Raw genomic sequence first — 15,314 nt, forward strand, 5'->3', positions numbered from 1 at the left:
GTCAAAGCTGGGTCGCCTTTGACAAAGGGTCATCTGAAATGAGACGTGAGCTTGTTTCTCTCCCTACAGATGCTGCCAGACCTGCTGAGATTTTCCAGCATTTTCTCTTTGGTTTGACATTGGGTAGGACATCTGGCGGCTCATGCCAACCATTCCATAAATTGTCTTTAAAAAGTGCCCATATCCTGAGTAACTTTATGAGAAGCAAATTCAATTTTAATAGTGAAATGCATTAGTGATTGGAGGGTTTTCCCCCCCCCAGATTGACTAGGTATTTGACACTCATTGAAACTAAACCATTGAGAAATCAATGAACTATTTTTTCATTCATGGGTACACATGCTCTTCCTAAACTCAGAATACTGAAGTGCAAGTTAAGCAACCCCTAGGTGTGCACTTAATATTGCAAGAATCTAACCATTGCATGGATAACCTAACGTACGACTCAAATTACCATTTCTGCCATAGAGGGTTTCCTCAATTCTAATCTTCTATTCACAGCTGTGACATCTTGAGGTAAACTCAATCACAGAGAGACCCCACCGCCTCTCATACCTGGTATCCATTAGACAACTGACAAAGGCAACTTTGAATCCTTAGCAGGTGGGCAGTAAATACTGGGAGCTCATACACAAGTTGTATAATGCATCAGTGCATCACTACCATCCTACAGGTCACAGCATAGATACTTCTTGAGCAGCCCCTCAGCGTCGAGGATGGCTTGCTTCCACACTGGTGAGGTGGGTTCTGCGGTGACTGAATAATCCGATCCTGGATCCGCAGACTTTGCCACAGGTTTGGCAGGTGGCGTTTGATGAGGTGGCTAGGTGGGAGGCTCTAGATTCTGCACTCTCCTCCCGCCGTCTACTTTTGGATGGCACGGCAGCACAGTGGTTAGCACTGTTGCTTCACATCAACTGGGTCCCAGGTTCGATTCCCAGCTTGGGTCACTGTCTGTGTGGAGTCTGCATGTTCTCTCTGTATCGGCGGGGGTTTCCTCCGGGTGCTCTGGTTTCCTCCCACAAGTCCCGAGAGAATGCTTGTTAGGTGAATTGGACATTCTGAATTCTCACTGTGTACCCGAACAGGCGCCGGAGTGGGGCGGCTAGGGGATTTTCACAGTAACTTCATTGCAGTGTAAATGTAAGCCTACATGTAACAATAAAGATTATTATTATTGGTCTCCGTGTGCTCCACCCTATGACGCTCGAAGTGATTGGCATCCTCACAAATGATTTTTCTCCAGTTTGTGCGTTCTAAGGCAAGTGATTCCCACGTGTCGATGGGGATGTTACATTTATTTGGGGAGGCTTTCAGAGTGTCCTTGTAGCATTTCCTCTGCCCTCCTAGTGATCACTTGCCATTGCGGAGCTCAGAGTAGAGCACTTGTTTTGGGAGTCTTGTGTCGGGCTTGTGGGTAACGTGGCCCACCCATCTCAGCTGGTCGAGCATGTCCAGTGCCTCGATACTGGAGATATTAACCTGGGAGAGGACACTCACAATGGTACACCTATCCTGACAGTGGATTTGCAGGATTTTGTGGAGGCAACATTGGTGATATCTCTCCAGATATTTGAGGTGTTTGCTGTACATTGTCCATGTTTCTGATGCATTAAGGAGGGTGGGGACAATGGCTGCTCTGTAGACATGGGATTGGTGCTGGATTTGTGATCTTGGTCTTTGAACACGCTGTTCCTCAGGCGTCAAAAGACTACACTGGTGTATTGGAGTTGATGATGGATGTCATTGTTAATGTCTGCTCACAGGGAGAGAAAGCTCCCGAGATGTGGGAAATGATCCACATTGTCCAAGGGTTCACCGTAGATCTTGATGGTCGTGGGGGGGGGGGTGCAGTTTTGTGTGGCAGGGGCGGGCTGGTAGAGAACCTTTGGGCGCAATTCTCCGCTGCCCACAACGGGTCGGAGAATAGCGGGAGGGCGTCCCTGACATTTTTCACGCCCTCCCGCAATTCTCCCCCCCCCCCCCCCCCCCCCCCCCACGGCCGCCCCACGACACGAATTGCTGCTCGCCGTTTTTTACGGCGAACAGCGATTCTCCCCAGGCCGATGGGCCGAGTTCCCAGGCCTTTACGACCGTTTTTACGGCAGCAAACACACCTGCTTGCTGCTGTCGTAAAAACAGCCGCAACATGCCCGTTCTGGGCATCCAGGGCCCCAATTGGCACGGCAGTACCATGGGCCCGCGATCGGTGCCCACCGATCGCGGGCAGTGCGTCCGTAACAGACGCACTCTTTCTCCCTCCGCCGCCCCGCAGGATCAGTCTGCTGGGCGGCCGAGAGAGATGACGGCCCCGCGCATGCGTGGGTTGGAGCCGTCCAATCCGCGCATGCGCGGCTGACGTCATCGTGCGCGTCAGCCGGCGTGACGCTTGGTGCACGGACGTAGCGACGGTCGCTAAGGCCGCGATGCCGTGGTTCACGGGGCCCCGCTGCTAGCCCCGCCCGGGGGGGAGAATCGGGTCCCGGGAGGGGGCGCGGAGGCTGCCGTGAAACACGGCCAGTTTCACGGCAGCCTTTACGACTCGCCGCATTTGCGGAGAATCGCGCCCTTTGTTTTCCAGAAATTTAGTCTGAGGCCCTTTCTCTCAAATGCCTCGATGAATACATCGACGAAGGTTTGTAGCCTGGCCTGAGTATGCGAACACACAGACATCATCTGCATACTGTAGCTCAATGACAAGAGGTTGGGGGGTGTCTTGGTGCGGGCCTGGAGATGTCGGAGGTTGAACAGTTTCCCGCTTGTCTGATAGGTTAGCTCTATTCCAACGGGGAGCTTCAGGGTGACAGGCTGGAGTGTTGCTGCGAGGAAGATGGAGAAGAGCATTGGTGCGATGGCAAAGTCCTATTTGACCCCAGTTTGCACATATATTGGGCCTGTGGTGGTTCCATTGGTGAGGATCATAGCTTGCATGTCATCGTGGAGCAGGCGGAGAATGGTGATGAATTTCTGCGGGCAGCTGAATTTGAGGAGGATGTTCCACAATCCCTCACGATTGACAGAGTTAAAGGTCTTTGCGAGATTGAAGAAGGCCATGTACAGAGGTTGATGCTGCTCCCTGCACTTTTCCTGGATTTGTCGGGCGCTGAGGGTCATGTCCGGGTGGCATGGTGGTGCAGTGGTTAGCACTGCTGCCCCAAGGACCCGGGTTCGATCCCGGCCCCGGGTCACTGTCCATATGGATTTTCAACATTTTCCCCATGTCTGCGTGGGTCTCACTACCACAACCCAAAGATGTGTAGGGTAGGTGGATTGGCCATGCTAAATTGCCGCTCAATTGGATAAAAAGAATTGGATTCTTTAAATTTAAAAAAAATCATGTCCATTGAGCCCCTTGATGGGCGGAAGCCGTACTCAGGAAGGAGCTCTTCAGCAACTGGGAGCAGGCGGTTGAGGATAATTCTCACGATGACCTTTCCCCTGGAAGAGAGCAAGGAAATCCCTCTGCAATTTTCGCAGTCGGACCTGTCTCCTTTCTTGAAGGTGATCAAAATGAAGGCGACACCGAGATCGTCCGGCATGCTCTCTTCCTTCCAGATTTGGCTGATGAGGTTATGGATTCTTGTCAAGAGCGCCTCTCCACCGCATTTTAATACTTCTGAGGCCTTGTTGTTTTTCAGCTGTCGATGGCCTTTTCGACCTCACTGCGAACTGGGGTTGTGCTGAGGTGATGGCGGGTAGCGCATTGCGGGATGGTGTCGAGGGCACTTCTGTGGAAGGCTTTCTTGGTTAAGAAGGTCCTTAAAGCGCTCTCTCCAGTGGGCAGGCAGATGATACACAGCAAATTACACCCCGTGCACTACTGAGCAGTATTTCAACCAGGTGGTAGTGCACCCATGTGTCTCTGTGCCAAATGTTCCCTCAAAAGTTTTGGTGTGCATGTCTTTTCAATGTGCTGTACCTTTAAAATATTTTATACATCCATAGTACCTTCCAGGCTGTTGTGCAGCTGTGCACACACAGCTTAGCGGGAATCTTTCTCTGCAACTGCACCCTTTTCTCTATATATTCAACTCAGTGAGAGGGATGACTTTCTGACTCTTCCCCAATCAGGGTGCAAGTTTAAAGAATGGTGAGAGGGTTGTCCTATGAGGAGAGATAGAGTAGAATGGGCCCATATTCTCCCGTATATGGGCGTATAGAAGAATGAGAGGTTGTCTCGTTGAAACACAGAAAATTCCGAGATGGCTTGGGCGCGATTCTCCGCCCCCCACGCCGGTTGGGAGAATAGCGGGAGGGCCTCCCGACATTTTTCACGCCCTCCCGCTATTCTGCCCCCCCCACGCCCGACCCACGTCACGAATCGCCGCTCGCCGTTTTTTACGGGGAGCGGCGATTCTCCGCGGCCGATGGGCCGAGCGGCCGGGCCTTTACGCCCATTTTTTCACGGCAGCAAACACACCTGCTCGCTGCCGTCGTAAAAACGGGCACTGGATGCCCGTTTGGGACATCCAGAGGCCCGTTTGGGGCGGGAGCACCACCGTTGTGCTCGGGTGTGGTCGGGCCTGCGTCCAAAAGGGACGCACTATTTCCCCTCCGCCGCCCGACAAGATCAAGCCGCCACATCTTGTCGGGCGGCGGTGGAGAAATGCGGAACCGCGCATGCTCGGGTTCCGTCAATGGCGTGATGACGCCACCCGCTCATGCGCGGGTTGGAGCCGGCCACATATCATCTTGGCGCGCGGCCTTAACGACGGTTATTAAGGCCGCGACGCCGTGATTCCTGTGGTCCCGCTCCTAGCCCCGATGGGGGGGGAGAATCGGGTCCCGGGAACGGGCGTGAAGGCTGCCGTGAAACACGGCCGGTTTCACGGCAGCCTTTACGACTCTCCGCATTTGCGGAGAATCTCGCCCCTGATGCTGAGAGGATGTCAGAACAAGGGGGCATAGTCTCTTTAATGGTTGGCTATTTGGGACTGGATGCGGAGGATAATGAATTTTGGAATAAAACCAGCATCTGTGGAGAGAGTTTTCGAGTCCAATACGACATTTTTGGAAACTCAGTGCATTTTAGGATTCTCTGCTCGAGAAGGAAGTGGGTACTCAATCAAGGAGTTGATTCAAAACATAGATTGATTAAGATTTTGGTACTAAGGGGGAATCAAGGGAAATGTGGGCAGGGCAGGAAAGTGGAGTCAATATAAAAGTTTAATCATGGTCCTCTTGAATGGCGGAGCGGGCTCAAAAGATGGTATGGCCTTATCCTGCTGCTATTCCTTTTGTTTTTGAAGTATCAGAATGAGCAAGTGATATCCTGGATTAGTGAAGTCTGGCTTGAGATAATTGCCCCTAATCGAAACAATCTGTAAGAGACCGAGTTGCAACGTTTCACAAACTGGCTCATCTGGCATTAATATGCCTGCAGACTTTTTTTTTAAAATCTGTGAAAATGCATTTAGGATTAAAGTAAAAGACTAGAGCATAGATCATTCCTAAATCATTTCTGTGAAGGAATAAATTTCAAAAACTCCCAAAACGTGACAGGCACACACTGATGTGCGGGGAAGGCTTGGAAAATTTTTAAATAAGAGACAGGAATTTTCTTACCTCTCAGCTTGTAATATTTGAGGTAGTTGCCAATGGCCTGTGAGATAGTTTCCTCTGGACATAATTTAACACCATTCGGAAATAAAAAGGATCGTTTGTGTCTGTAAATCAAATCTTTAATCCGCACGTCGCTCACAGTCGCCGGAGATGAAACGTCGCCACCAGAAAGACCTCTGGAGCCATTGTGAAGTCTACTCTCATCTGAAACTGCCTTTAATACAACTGAAACAGACAAGTTTGAATGTTCATTACCGCTGACCAGATTTTGGCAACATAGCACTTAACACAGCGGCATTTACACACTGCCCATTTTCCAATGTCTGAACACATTGCAGCCAAGGTTACGGATTCACAGAGAGAAAAGAAGAAATGAGAGAAGAGGAGCCCCAAAGCCCCATTAAGAAACCTCATAATTGCGCAAAATAAAAATGGAATGTGACCTTCCACTCAAAATAAACCAATTAATCTATTAATAAATGGATGGAATCAGAAAACGCAGTCCCCCCTCAAAAGATCTGTAAGAATTGTATGCGACTAAAAGTGAAGTGCGGCTTAATTTGTAACTGGACTACATTGTCCCTCAATACGACCCGATTGAAATGAGTTAATCGGAACGCCTAAAACTCTGAGCACTTCTCCCATTCTGATAAAAAAAGAACAATTATTTCATCATCGTCAACAATGCGTCTTTTTTGGATTTGATCATTTATTCAATAGCTTAGAAATATAAATGCAATGAATCTAAAGATTTGGGCAGCACGGTAGCATAGGGGTTAGCACTGTGGCTTCACAGCACCAGGGGCTCCAGGGTCCCAGGTTCGATTCCCAGCGTGGGACACTGTCTATGCAGAGTCTGCACGTTCTCCCCGTGTCTGCTTGGCTTTCCTCCGGGTGTTCCGGTTTCTTCCCACAAGTCAGGAAAGACGTGCTATTAGGTAATTTGAACATTCTGAATTCTCCCTCTGTGTACCCGAACAGGTGCCGGAATGTGGCGACTCAGGGCTTTTCACAGTAACTTCATTGCAGTGTTAAGTTTACTTGTGACAATAAAGATTATAAAGCATTTAGCAAGTACTGGGCAACACACATTAATGAATCAGATTTCTTGCACAAGCTGCAATTTGGATTTGTGAAATTAACTCAAAGAAATCAAAATACAGATTTAAGCAAATTCCATATTGTATTTGGATGTTTGCATACAAAGTTATTTAAAAATCCTCTCTAGACAGATATTTAAGTAGGTCTTTGTTCATTGTTTGTTTTAGTTAGGGCATCATGATGGGCACAGGCTTGGAGGGCCGGAAGACCTGATCCTGTGCTGTACTTTTCTTTGTTTGCTTTGTTCTTTGAAAATGCACGCCAGGTTTTAAATAGTAACCACGGAATTACTACAATTCTCAATCCTATAATCTACAGTAAAGCGTTTCAAGATTCGTTAATTTTCTGTTTTTAGGCTTTAAATGAACATTTATCCACTTCATTAAACAATTTCATCAACAGCATTATATTGATGATTACTTTTCATGAGATTAATGCAAGCCGAATATAGGTATTGGTAGCATGTTAGATAACATGAGAAACAAACTAGTTAGATTATTCTGAATCTTGTAATGTTCAGCAAACCAGTCTGTAAAGTGTCACTTATCTACCAAATAATATCAATTAGTAAAATATTGTTTAAATGCTCTATTTTGATTAGTGTCCAGTGTTAGTCAACATGTCTGCTACAGCCCAATATTAACCTGTCTGCTACAGCCAATATTAACCTGTCTCCTACAACCCAATATTAACCTGTCTGCTACAGCCCAATATTAACCTGTCTGCTACATCCAATATTAACCTGTCTGCTACAGCCAATATTAACCTGTCTGCTACAACCCAATATTAACCTGTCTGCTACAACCCAATATTAACCTGTCTGCTACAGCCAATATTAACCTGTCTGCTACAGCCAATATTAACCTGTCTGCTACAACCCAATATTAACCTGTCTGCTACAGCCCAATATTAACCTGTCTGCAACAACCCAATATTAACCTGTCTGCAACAACCCAATATTAACCTGTCTGCAACAACCCAATATTAACCTGTCTGCTACAGCCCAATATTAACCTGTCTGCTATAGCCCAATATTAACCTGTCTGCTATAGCCCAATATTAACCTGTCTGCTACAGCCCAATATTAACCTGTCTGCAACAACCCAATATTAACCTGTCTGCAACAACCCAATATTAACCTGTCTGCTACAGCCCAATATTAAGCCTGTCTGCAACAACCCAATATTAACCTGTCTGCTATAGCCCAATATTAACCTGTCTGCTACAGTCCAATATTAACTTTTTTTTATCATAGAATTTACAGTGCAGAAGGAGGCGATTCGGCCTATCGAGTCTGCATTGGCTCTTGGAAAGAGTACCCTACCCAAGGTCAACACCCTATGCCCATAACCCAGTAACCCCACCCAACACTGAGGGCAATTTTGGAAACTAGGGGCAATTTATCATGGCCAATCCACCTAACCTGCACATCTTTGGACTGTGGGAGGAAACCGGAGCACCCGGAGGAAACCCACGCACACACGGGGTGGATGTGCAGACTCCGCACAGACAGTGACCCAAGCCGGAATCGAACCTGGGACCCTGGAACTGTGAAGCAATTGTGCTATCCACATTGCTACCGTGCTGCCCTTGTCTGCTGTAGCCCAATATTAACCTGTCTGCTACAGCCCAATATTACTTAATCTGTTTTCTTTTATTTTCATTTTCATGTTTTGATTGATTGAAATGACAATCCTCAGCAAGCTTTTGTGGTGAGTAATAGAGACATAACAGGTCCCATGTTAATTTCCTTGTCTGTACTGTGCTGCTGTTTACTGCCAGGTGGTACAATGATGTTACCATCACAGTGACACAGTGGTTTGCACTGTTGCTTCACAGTGCCAGGGTTCAGGTTCGATTCCTGGCTTGGGCCACTGTCTGTGCGGAGTCTGCATGTTCTCCCCGCGTCTGCGTGGGTTTCCTCCAGGTGCTCCGGCTTCTTCCCGCAAGTCCCAAAAGATGTGCTGTTTGGTAGTTTGGACATTCTGAATTCTCCCTCGTGTACATTAACAGGTGCCAGAATGTGGCGACTAGGGGTTTTTTACAGTAATTTCATTGCAGTGTTAATGTAAGCCTACTTGTGACAATAAAGATTATTATAATCTTCCTTTCTACAAGATATGAAAAATGATCTGGTTTTCCACCTTGATCAGTTTCTAGCTTCATCCACCAGAAACCCAAACACATGGATACTGGCTGGGGAGAATATAGAATTCGGTTGTGATATTATCCATAAAGAAATATGTTGTGAACGCTCATTGTCAGTGTTCAGACATGAATCATAGTCGGTTTTACCAGGTACAGGAGAGGAAATGGACGAGGGAAAATTCGGGCAGGGAACCAAGGGGCGATTGACACAAAAAAACTCAGTACAATTTACATTCTAGGTCATTCCCAAGTAAAAATGAGTGACTTGTGTTGACATAAGTGCCTTTCATGACTAGATGATTTCCAGACAAGTACTTCCCAAGTGCAGCAGTCAATTTGCTCCCACAAAACAGCCATGTAATAACTAGACATAATCTAGAGATAGAGACTAGAGATAATCTGTTTCCGTGGTGTGGATTGAAGTATAAACATTTGCCGGGGAGTAACTCCCTGTTCTGGGCAATAATGCAATGGATTTTTTTTAAACCTCAAACTAAGAAAGCAGATACCAGCCTCAGTAAGATCTGAACCTCCCAAAAGAAGCAACACTTCTGAGTATCAGCTTCTGCTTATTGTGCTCAAGGCCTGGAGTGAGATTTTGTAATGACCTCAGTGGAGGTTTGATACGACAGTATAGCCATTACAATTCTTCTGTAGATCTGACAGTGCCACGTTTAAGTATAAACTATGCTATGATGCTGCATTATATGTTATTTTCACAGATGAAGTGATTTGAACGCCCTACCTGTATCCGCCAGTAAAACGTAATTGGCTAAAAGGACACACAGGGTGACTGCAGACATTTTCCACCAATAACCAAACATTCTTCTGCCTCAGTCCAACCTGAAAGGATAAGGAAAGGGTCAAAGAAGCACAGCACGGGAAGGAAATCTGTACAAATCCTACAAACCGCCACAGAGGAATACCTGTTTCGTCAGCGGTGAGGATTTGGGATAGACTCGTGAACACTTCATCGATATTTGTGACTCACCTTCTCACGATTCGCCCGTGATCTTTTTCAATGAAAGGGAAGGGTGGCTGCCAAGGAAAATTGGGTCCTGAAGACAGTTCTTCCGGCTGCTGGATGCCACTTCACTGACATTGCAGTGCTTCTAATCGGCTTCCTTAAGCTGTTCCCATTATAGAGAGCGCGTCACATACAGGAGTTAGCAGGTTTGGCGGTGAATGAGCGAGCAGATCTGCAATCTGTTCTAATGTATGTTAACAAAACCACAATGGCCACATTTACAACACTGTCATTGCAACGCTACCCAATATTAGTGCAATGAGCATGTCAATGTGGAGCTTAATATATTTCATATTGTAACCATCTTAGACACACTATTGTAAGTTTCCTTTACGGCTGAAGTTATATTTCGCTTGAGTTCTTTATAAATAGCACAAATAAACTTGGAGGTTGAGAGAAATTTTAGTTATATTTTCCATCTATCAGTACAATTAGAAATCTGACAAAACTATTGCAATTATTTGGGTCTTCTCATTTTTCCACTGAAATGTATTTCCATGAAATAGCAGCACTGGAGCACTGTCCGGATGAACTTAATGTAAAAATGTAGATGGCTGGAACCATACCGAGTTTTCTGACAAAGAATGGTCACACCACAGGCCAGTTGTCTGTAAGAACAACTCTTCTCCCACTCTCCTGCCCTTTCCTCATAGCCCAGCATGTCTCTTCCTCTTTAGATGTTTAGCCAATCCCTTCTTGAAAGCTTCAATTGAATTCCTCTCCACCACATTCTCAGGCAGTTGCATTCCTGATCCTAACCACTTGCTGCATTAAAAAAAACTTTCCCTGGTGTTGGGCAGCATGGTTAGCACTGTGGCTTCACAGCGCCAGGGTCCCAGGTTCAATTCCCCACTGGGTCACTGTCTGTGTGTAGTCTGCACGTTCTCCCCGTGTCTGCGTGGGTTTCCTCCGGGTGCTCTGGTTTCCTCCCACAGTCCAAAGACGTGCAGGTTAGGTGGATTGGCTAAATTGCCCTTAGTGTCCAAAAAGGTTAGGAGGGATTATTGGGTTATGGGGATAGGGTGGAAGTGAGGGCTTAATGTGGGTCGGTGCAGACTCGATGGGCCGAATTGCTGCCTTCTGCACTGTATGTTGTATGAAGTCACCATTGCTTCTTTTGCCAATCACCTCAAATCGGTGCCCTCTGTTCCTTGGCCATTCCTGCCTGTGGGAACAGTTTCTCCCTGTGGACCCGATCTAAACCTCTCCTGATTTTGAACACCTCGTGCAAATTTCCTCCTGATCTTCTCTTTGCGAAGAAAAACCTCAGCTTCTCCAATCTATTCCTGTAAACGAAGTGTCACATCCTTCAAACCATTCTTGTGAGCCCCTTCTGCGGCTCTCAAATCCTTTCCAAAGTGCAGTGCCCAGAAATGGATTAAATGGCGCAACATCGTGGGCCGAAGGGCCTGTACTGCGCTGTAATGTTCTATGTTCTACTCCCAACTGAGGCCACCAAACCAGCGTTTCATAAAGGTCCACCATAAAGTCTTTATTTTGGTACTGCATGAACAGCCCAGAATGAATCCCTTATGTCACTTGCTCACTCAGTCTACCGTGCCACCACCTTCAATGATTTGCACACTTAGATGTCCACTTCCCTCTATTCTTGCATCCCCTTTGTATTGTATTCTTCATTTTATATGGAAAATGATTCTCTGGAAAGGTGGAACCAAAATTTCAGAGGAAGAAATCAAAACAAGACGAGGCACCAGGTCTGGATTGACATTATTCCAGGATCATTATCAAAGGGATTAGCAAAGTTTGTAACATATTTGCCAGTGTTCTTAGGGAATCAGTAGAATGGAGTGTGGTTCACAAGATTCGGGAAAAAAATGCAACACATGTTTTTTTTTTAAATAAAGGAAACATCTAGTTTTGATATAGTCAAGAAAACATCAGATAGTGCTAAATGCCACAGCTGAGGTAAGGTCACAGATCTGAAGCATTAACACTGTTTCTCTCTCCAAAGATCCTGCCGGAACTGCTGTGCATTCCCAGCATTTCTTGAGTTTATATAACACCTTTCACATAACATCCCAAGGCACATCCTGGGAACATTTTAAAACCGCCACATAAAGCGATATTAGGGCTGATAACATTGGTCTTCACTTTAACCTCAAGCACTTAAAAGTATTCACATTTTTGCATTTAGGAGATGGCACCTCATGTATAGGGTTGGATTCTCCAGACCCCCCAGTAAAGCATTTCTCGGTGGCACGCCATTTGCTGGCAGCAGGATTCTCTCTTCCCATCGCTTCTCGCTGGGATTTCCCATTGAAGCCATCCTATGCTGCCAGGAAACCCATGGGTGATGGTGCGCTTCCGGCGGGAAAAGAGAATCCCTACGGCTGGAAAATTCTGGCCATAGTGATGCATGAAACGAGTCAAAACCTCACAGCAGAGGAATTGAATATTTTGTTGAATGAAATGGAAGACAGACCGTTGAACATTCTAGGGAACGACAAACTATGGCTTGGAAGCAGGTTGCCGGCCAAAAGCATCATGCCTAGGACGGTGGATCATTGCCAGGAAAAGCTGAATGATTTAATGCGTTTAGTCAGGGTATGTATATATCTGAATACATAAAGTAATTTGTGAAATTTAAAATCCTAGTTTCTGACTTTTAAAATGTGAGAAAGAGCAGAAATGGTTGCTAAGTTCCTAAGGTTTCAAATCCAATCTTGATAAAACACAATAGTCATCAAAATTCAAGTAATTTGGATATGCGATGAACTAGTTCCATCAAATCTTCACTGTACAAATCTTCACTGGACAGAGTTTTGCGCATGCGCACCGATGAGCGAGCACGCATGCGCAGTGCGGTCGCATTTTTTTCAACATGGTAAAAAGGCCGCTCACAGCTGGCATAGTTAAAAGCTGGCTGCTGCTCACTCTGCCCGGTTCGGAAGTGCTCGGTTCTTCTGAACGAAGCTAAGGCCGAGTTTCCCCCCAGTAACTAGCACCATCGGACCACCCGCAGAGATCCAGCGCCATGGCCTCCACCCAGTGGCGGACTGGGTCTAAAAATATTGGTTGCCAGGAGACAAAGGGGGCCCACCCACAACTACAATGCTATCATTTAATTTTCATAACGAATAAATAACATTTTCAAAAAATACATATGGAAAAAAGGGTACAATTAAAATTTTTGTGGAAAAAATGTGTATTTCTTAGTAATTACAGTGTACATGTACTGTACATATTACTGGCAGTAGATACCAAATGTAAATACAGAATGTTATAATTGAATTTTTAAATTTTTTTTAATTTTAAGTAATTGGTTGATATTTTTTAATAGTTTACTGCACAATTTACACATTAGCAGATAGTTCAAAAGCACAATAGAGCATTGCATGCAGTCCACTATATTAAGAGCAATCGTTTGTGTTCGCTAGATGAATGTGCGAATCTGCCAATAATTGCTTCTGCATCTAATTCAGCTAACAATTCCTTTTCAATGGATAGCAACATGTATGATTCCAAATTCTCCTCAGACAGCAAATTTCTTAACCTTGTCTTTATGATCTTTAGCTTTCAAAATGTCCTCTCACATTGGACTTGAGTAACTGATAGTGTGCAGATGACTTTATAAAGTTCATAAAGGTTATCATATGCCTTGTCATGAAGTCTGTTGGATGCCAGAATTTTTAGTACACACGATGGGCAAGTGCTGCAAATTTTACAATTGTTGCAACTGGAATCCATATTCGCACCATCATTAAGCAATAGCTTTTTTTCTTGTCCTAGATGTTTTCCAACAACTTCTATCCATACAGCCATTCTCTTGTATGATGCTTTCACAAAAGTTGCTATATTCTGGAGCAAATTGAAAAAAGAAACTGCAGGCACACAAAATTTTGTTGTTTCAGTTATCACCAAATTCAAGACATGGGCATAGCACCATATATGAACACGTTGATCAGCCACATCAGCAATTTTACTTTGTAAACCAGTATACTGGCCATGGTAGCTTGCAGCGCCATCTGTGCTATCAGATAAACATTTTTGGGGGTCAATTTTAAGATGCTGTAATGTTTCAATCAATAGATCAAAAAGTCCCTGTCCTGTAACATCATTACTTGGCACAAATGAAAGTAGTCGCTCACAGATAATACCTTTAAGCACATACCGAATAATAATGCTAAACTGATCGATGGATGAATTATCTTGTGTTGAATCAACCTGAATAGAATAATATTTTGCTTGAGAAACTTCATGACTAATTCTTTCTTGTATCATATTCTTCATAATTTTGATTAACATGTTTATAGTTGTTTTACTCAGGTATGTAACAAGTCCACCACGGCCTTTACTTTGAGCCTTTCCTTGTTGCTCTAATCGTTTGATTCTTTGTTTAGACTTGTTTTGCACTGCAGAAACGTGAGCTGCCATAATGGGGTCATAATTTGCCAGCAACTACACTGTAGCTAAAAAATTGCCATGATTCAGAACCTCATTATCTAGAGTGTAGGCCGATTCATTTCTGTGACCTCGAAAAGGAAGTACTTGCTTGCCTAACATCTTTATGATGTCTATAATCCTCATGACAATACTTCTCTTTTCCTTTTAATTAGTGATGCTGCAAAAAATTAATCTAAGGTGCCATCATTAACCACACTGATATATTGCTGAGCATTTCTGACATGTGTTGTTGTCGATTCATGTAAAGTCAAGCTCTGGCTAATACGCCTGTAGTCACTAAAGCCACGTACAAAGGGTGATGGATTACAAGCGTTGGGAAACTCAAAGGCTAAGCAGTATGAACAATATAAGCATCTATTTTCTTTGTTATATTAGCCATTTTCTTGGGACTGAGTCATTCATAATTTTCCTCTCATACAAACGAGCATCAAATGGCAGATCATCAAGTGGCTGAAGTGGATGTTCAGCAAAAAACTGTTTTAGCTTTGCTCGTGATGGATATTGGAAGATTTCAGTAATTGATCTTTCATTTTCTTGCATAGGTTCATTTACAGGATGTGCTTCAGAAACCAAGTCATTTATGCTTGAAGGAATATCTGATTCCCTGTCACTAGTTGAAGCTATGTGTTCAGATGTTGCAACTACAGGCAGTACAGATACCGGAACAAGGAAGCCAGAAGGAATATTGGGCCTGGATTGATTAGTAATGGATGCACTTGTATTTGTCTCTACATTCAAAGCTCTTCTCTGTTCTTGTAACTCGCATGTCATTGCATCATCACCATGAGCATTGTTTCTTGCTTCTTGATTATTTGTTGCAGAACTGGATATTGATGTGGATTGTGCTTGTGGTATTATAAACTCTGTAATAGGCCTGCATCGCTTGGCTGATTCCTTCCTTTCTGCTTCTTTTTGTTCTTTGCGTTTTAGTGACCCAGATTTATGCTTTTTCTTTTCCATGCTGGTAGGGGTAATATTCCTGAAATAAAAACTTAATTAAAAATAGCCCACATTGGGAAAAATGAATATTTATGATTGCAAGAATAACTTG

At 44.7% G+C, this 15,314-nt stretch overlaps 1 protein-coding gene across 1 annotated transcript in view; it reads right to left on the reverse strand.

Moving 5' to 3' along the window:
- impg2a (interphotoreceptor matrix proteoglycan 2a) overlaps positions 1–9,972 on the reverse strand; it is a 91,523-nt gene extending 81,551 nt beyond the window's left edge. Inside the window, exons 1-3 of the mRNA XM_038801797.1 lie at positions 9,803–9,972; positions 9,557–9,654; positions 5,566–5,787 (exon numbers count right to left, since the gene is read on the reverse strand). Of these exons, the coding sequence (XP_038657725.1) occupies positions 5,566–5,787; positions 9,557–9,635 (301 nt within the window). The 5' untranslated portion in view covers positions 9,636–9,654; positions 9,803–9,972. The remainder of the gene's footprint in view (positions 1–5,565; positions 5,788–9,556; positions 9,655–9,802) is intronic.
- Positions 9,973–15,314: the final 5,342 nt, after the last annotated feature.

This window comes from Scyliorhinus canicula, chromosome 7 (genome assembly GCF_902713615.1).
Source record: "Scyliorhinus canicula chromosome 7, sScyCan1.1, whole genome shotgun sequence".
Classification (NCBI taxonomy): Eukaryota; Metazoa; Chordata; class Chondrichthyes; order Carcharhiniformes; family Scyliorhinidae; genus Scyliorhinus; species Scyliorhinus canicula.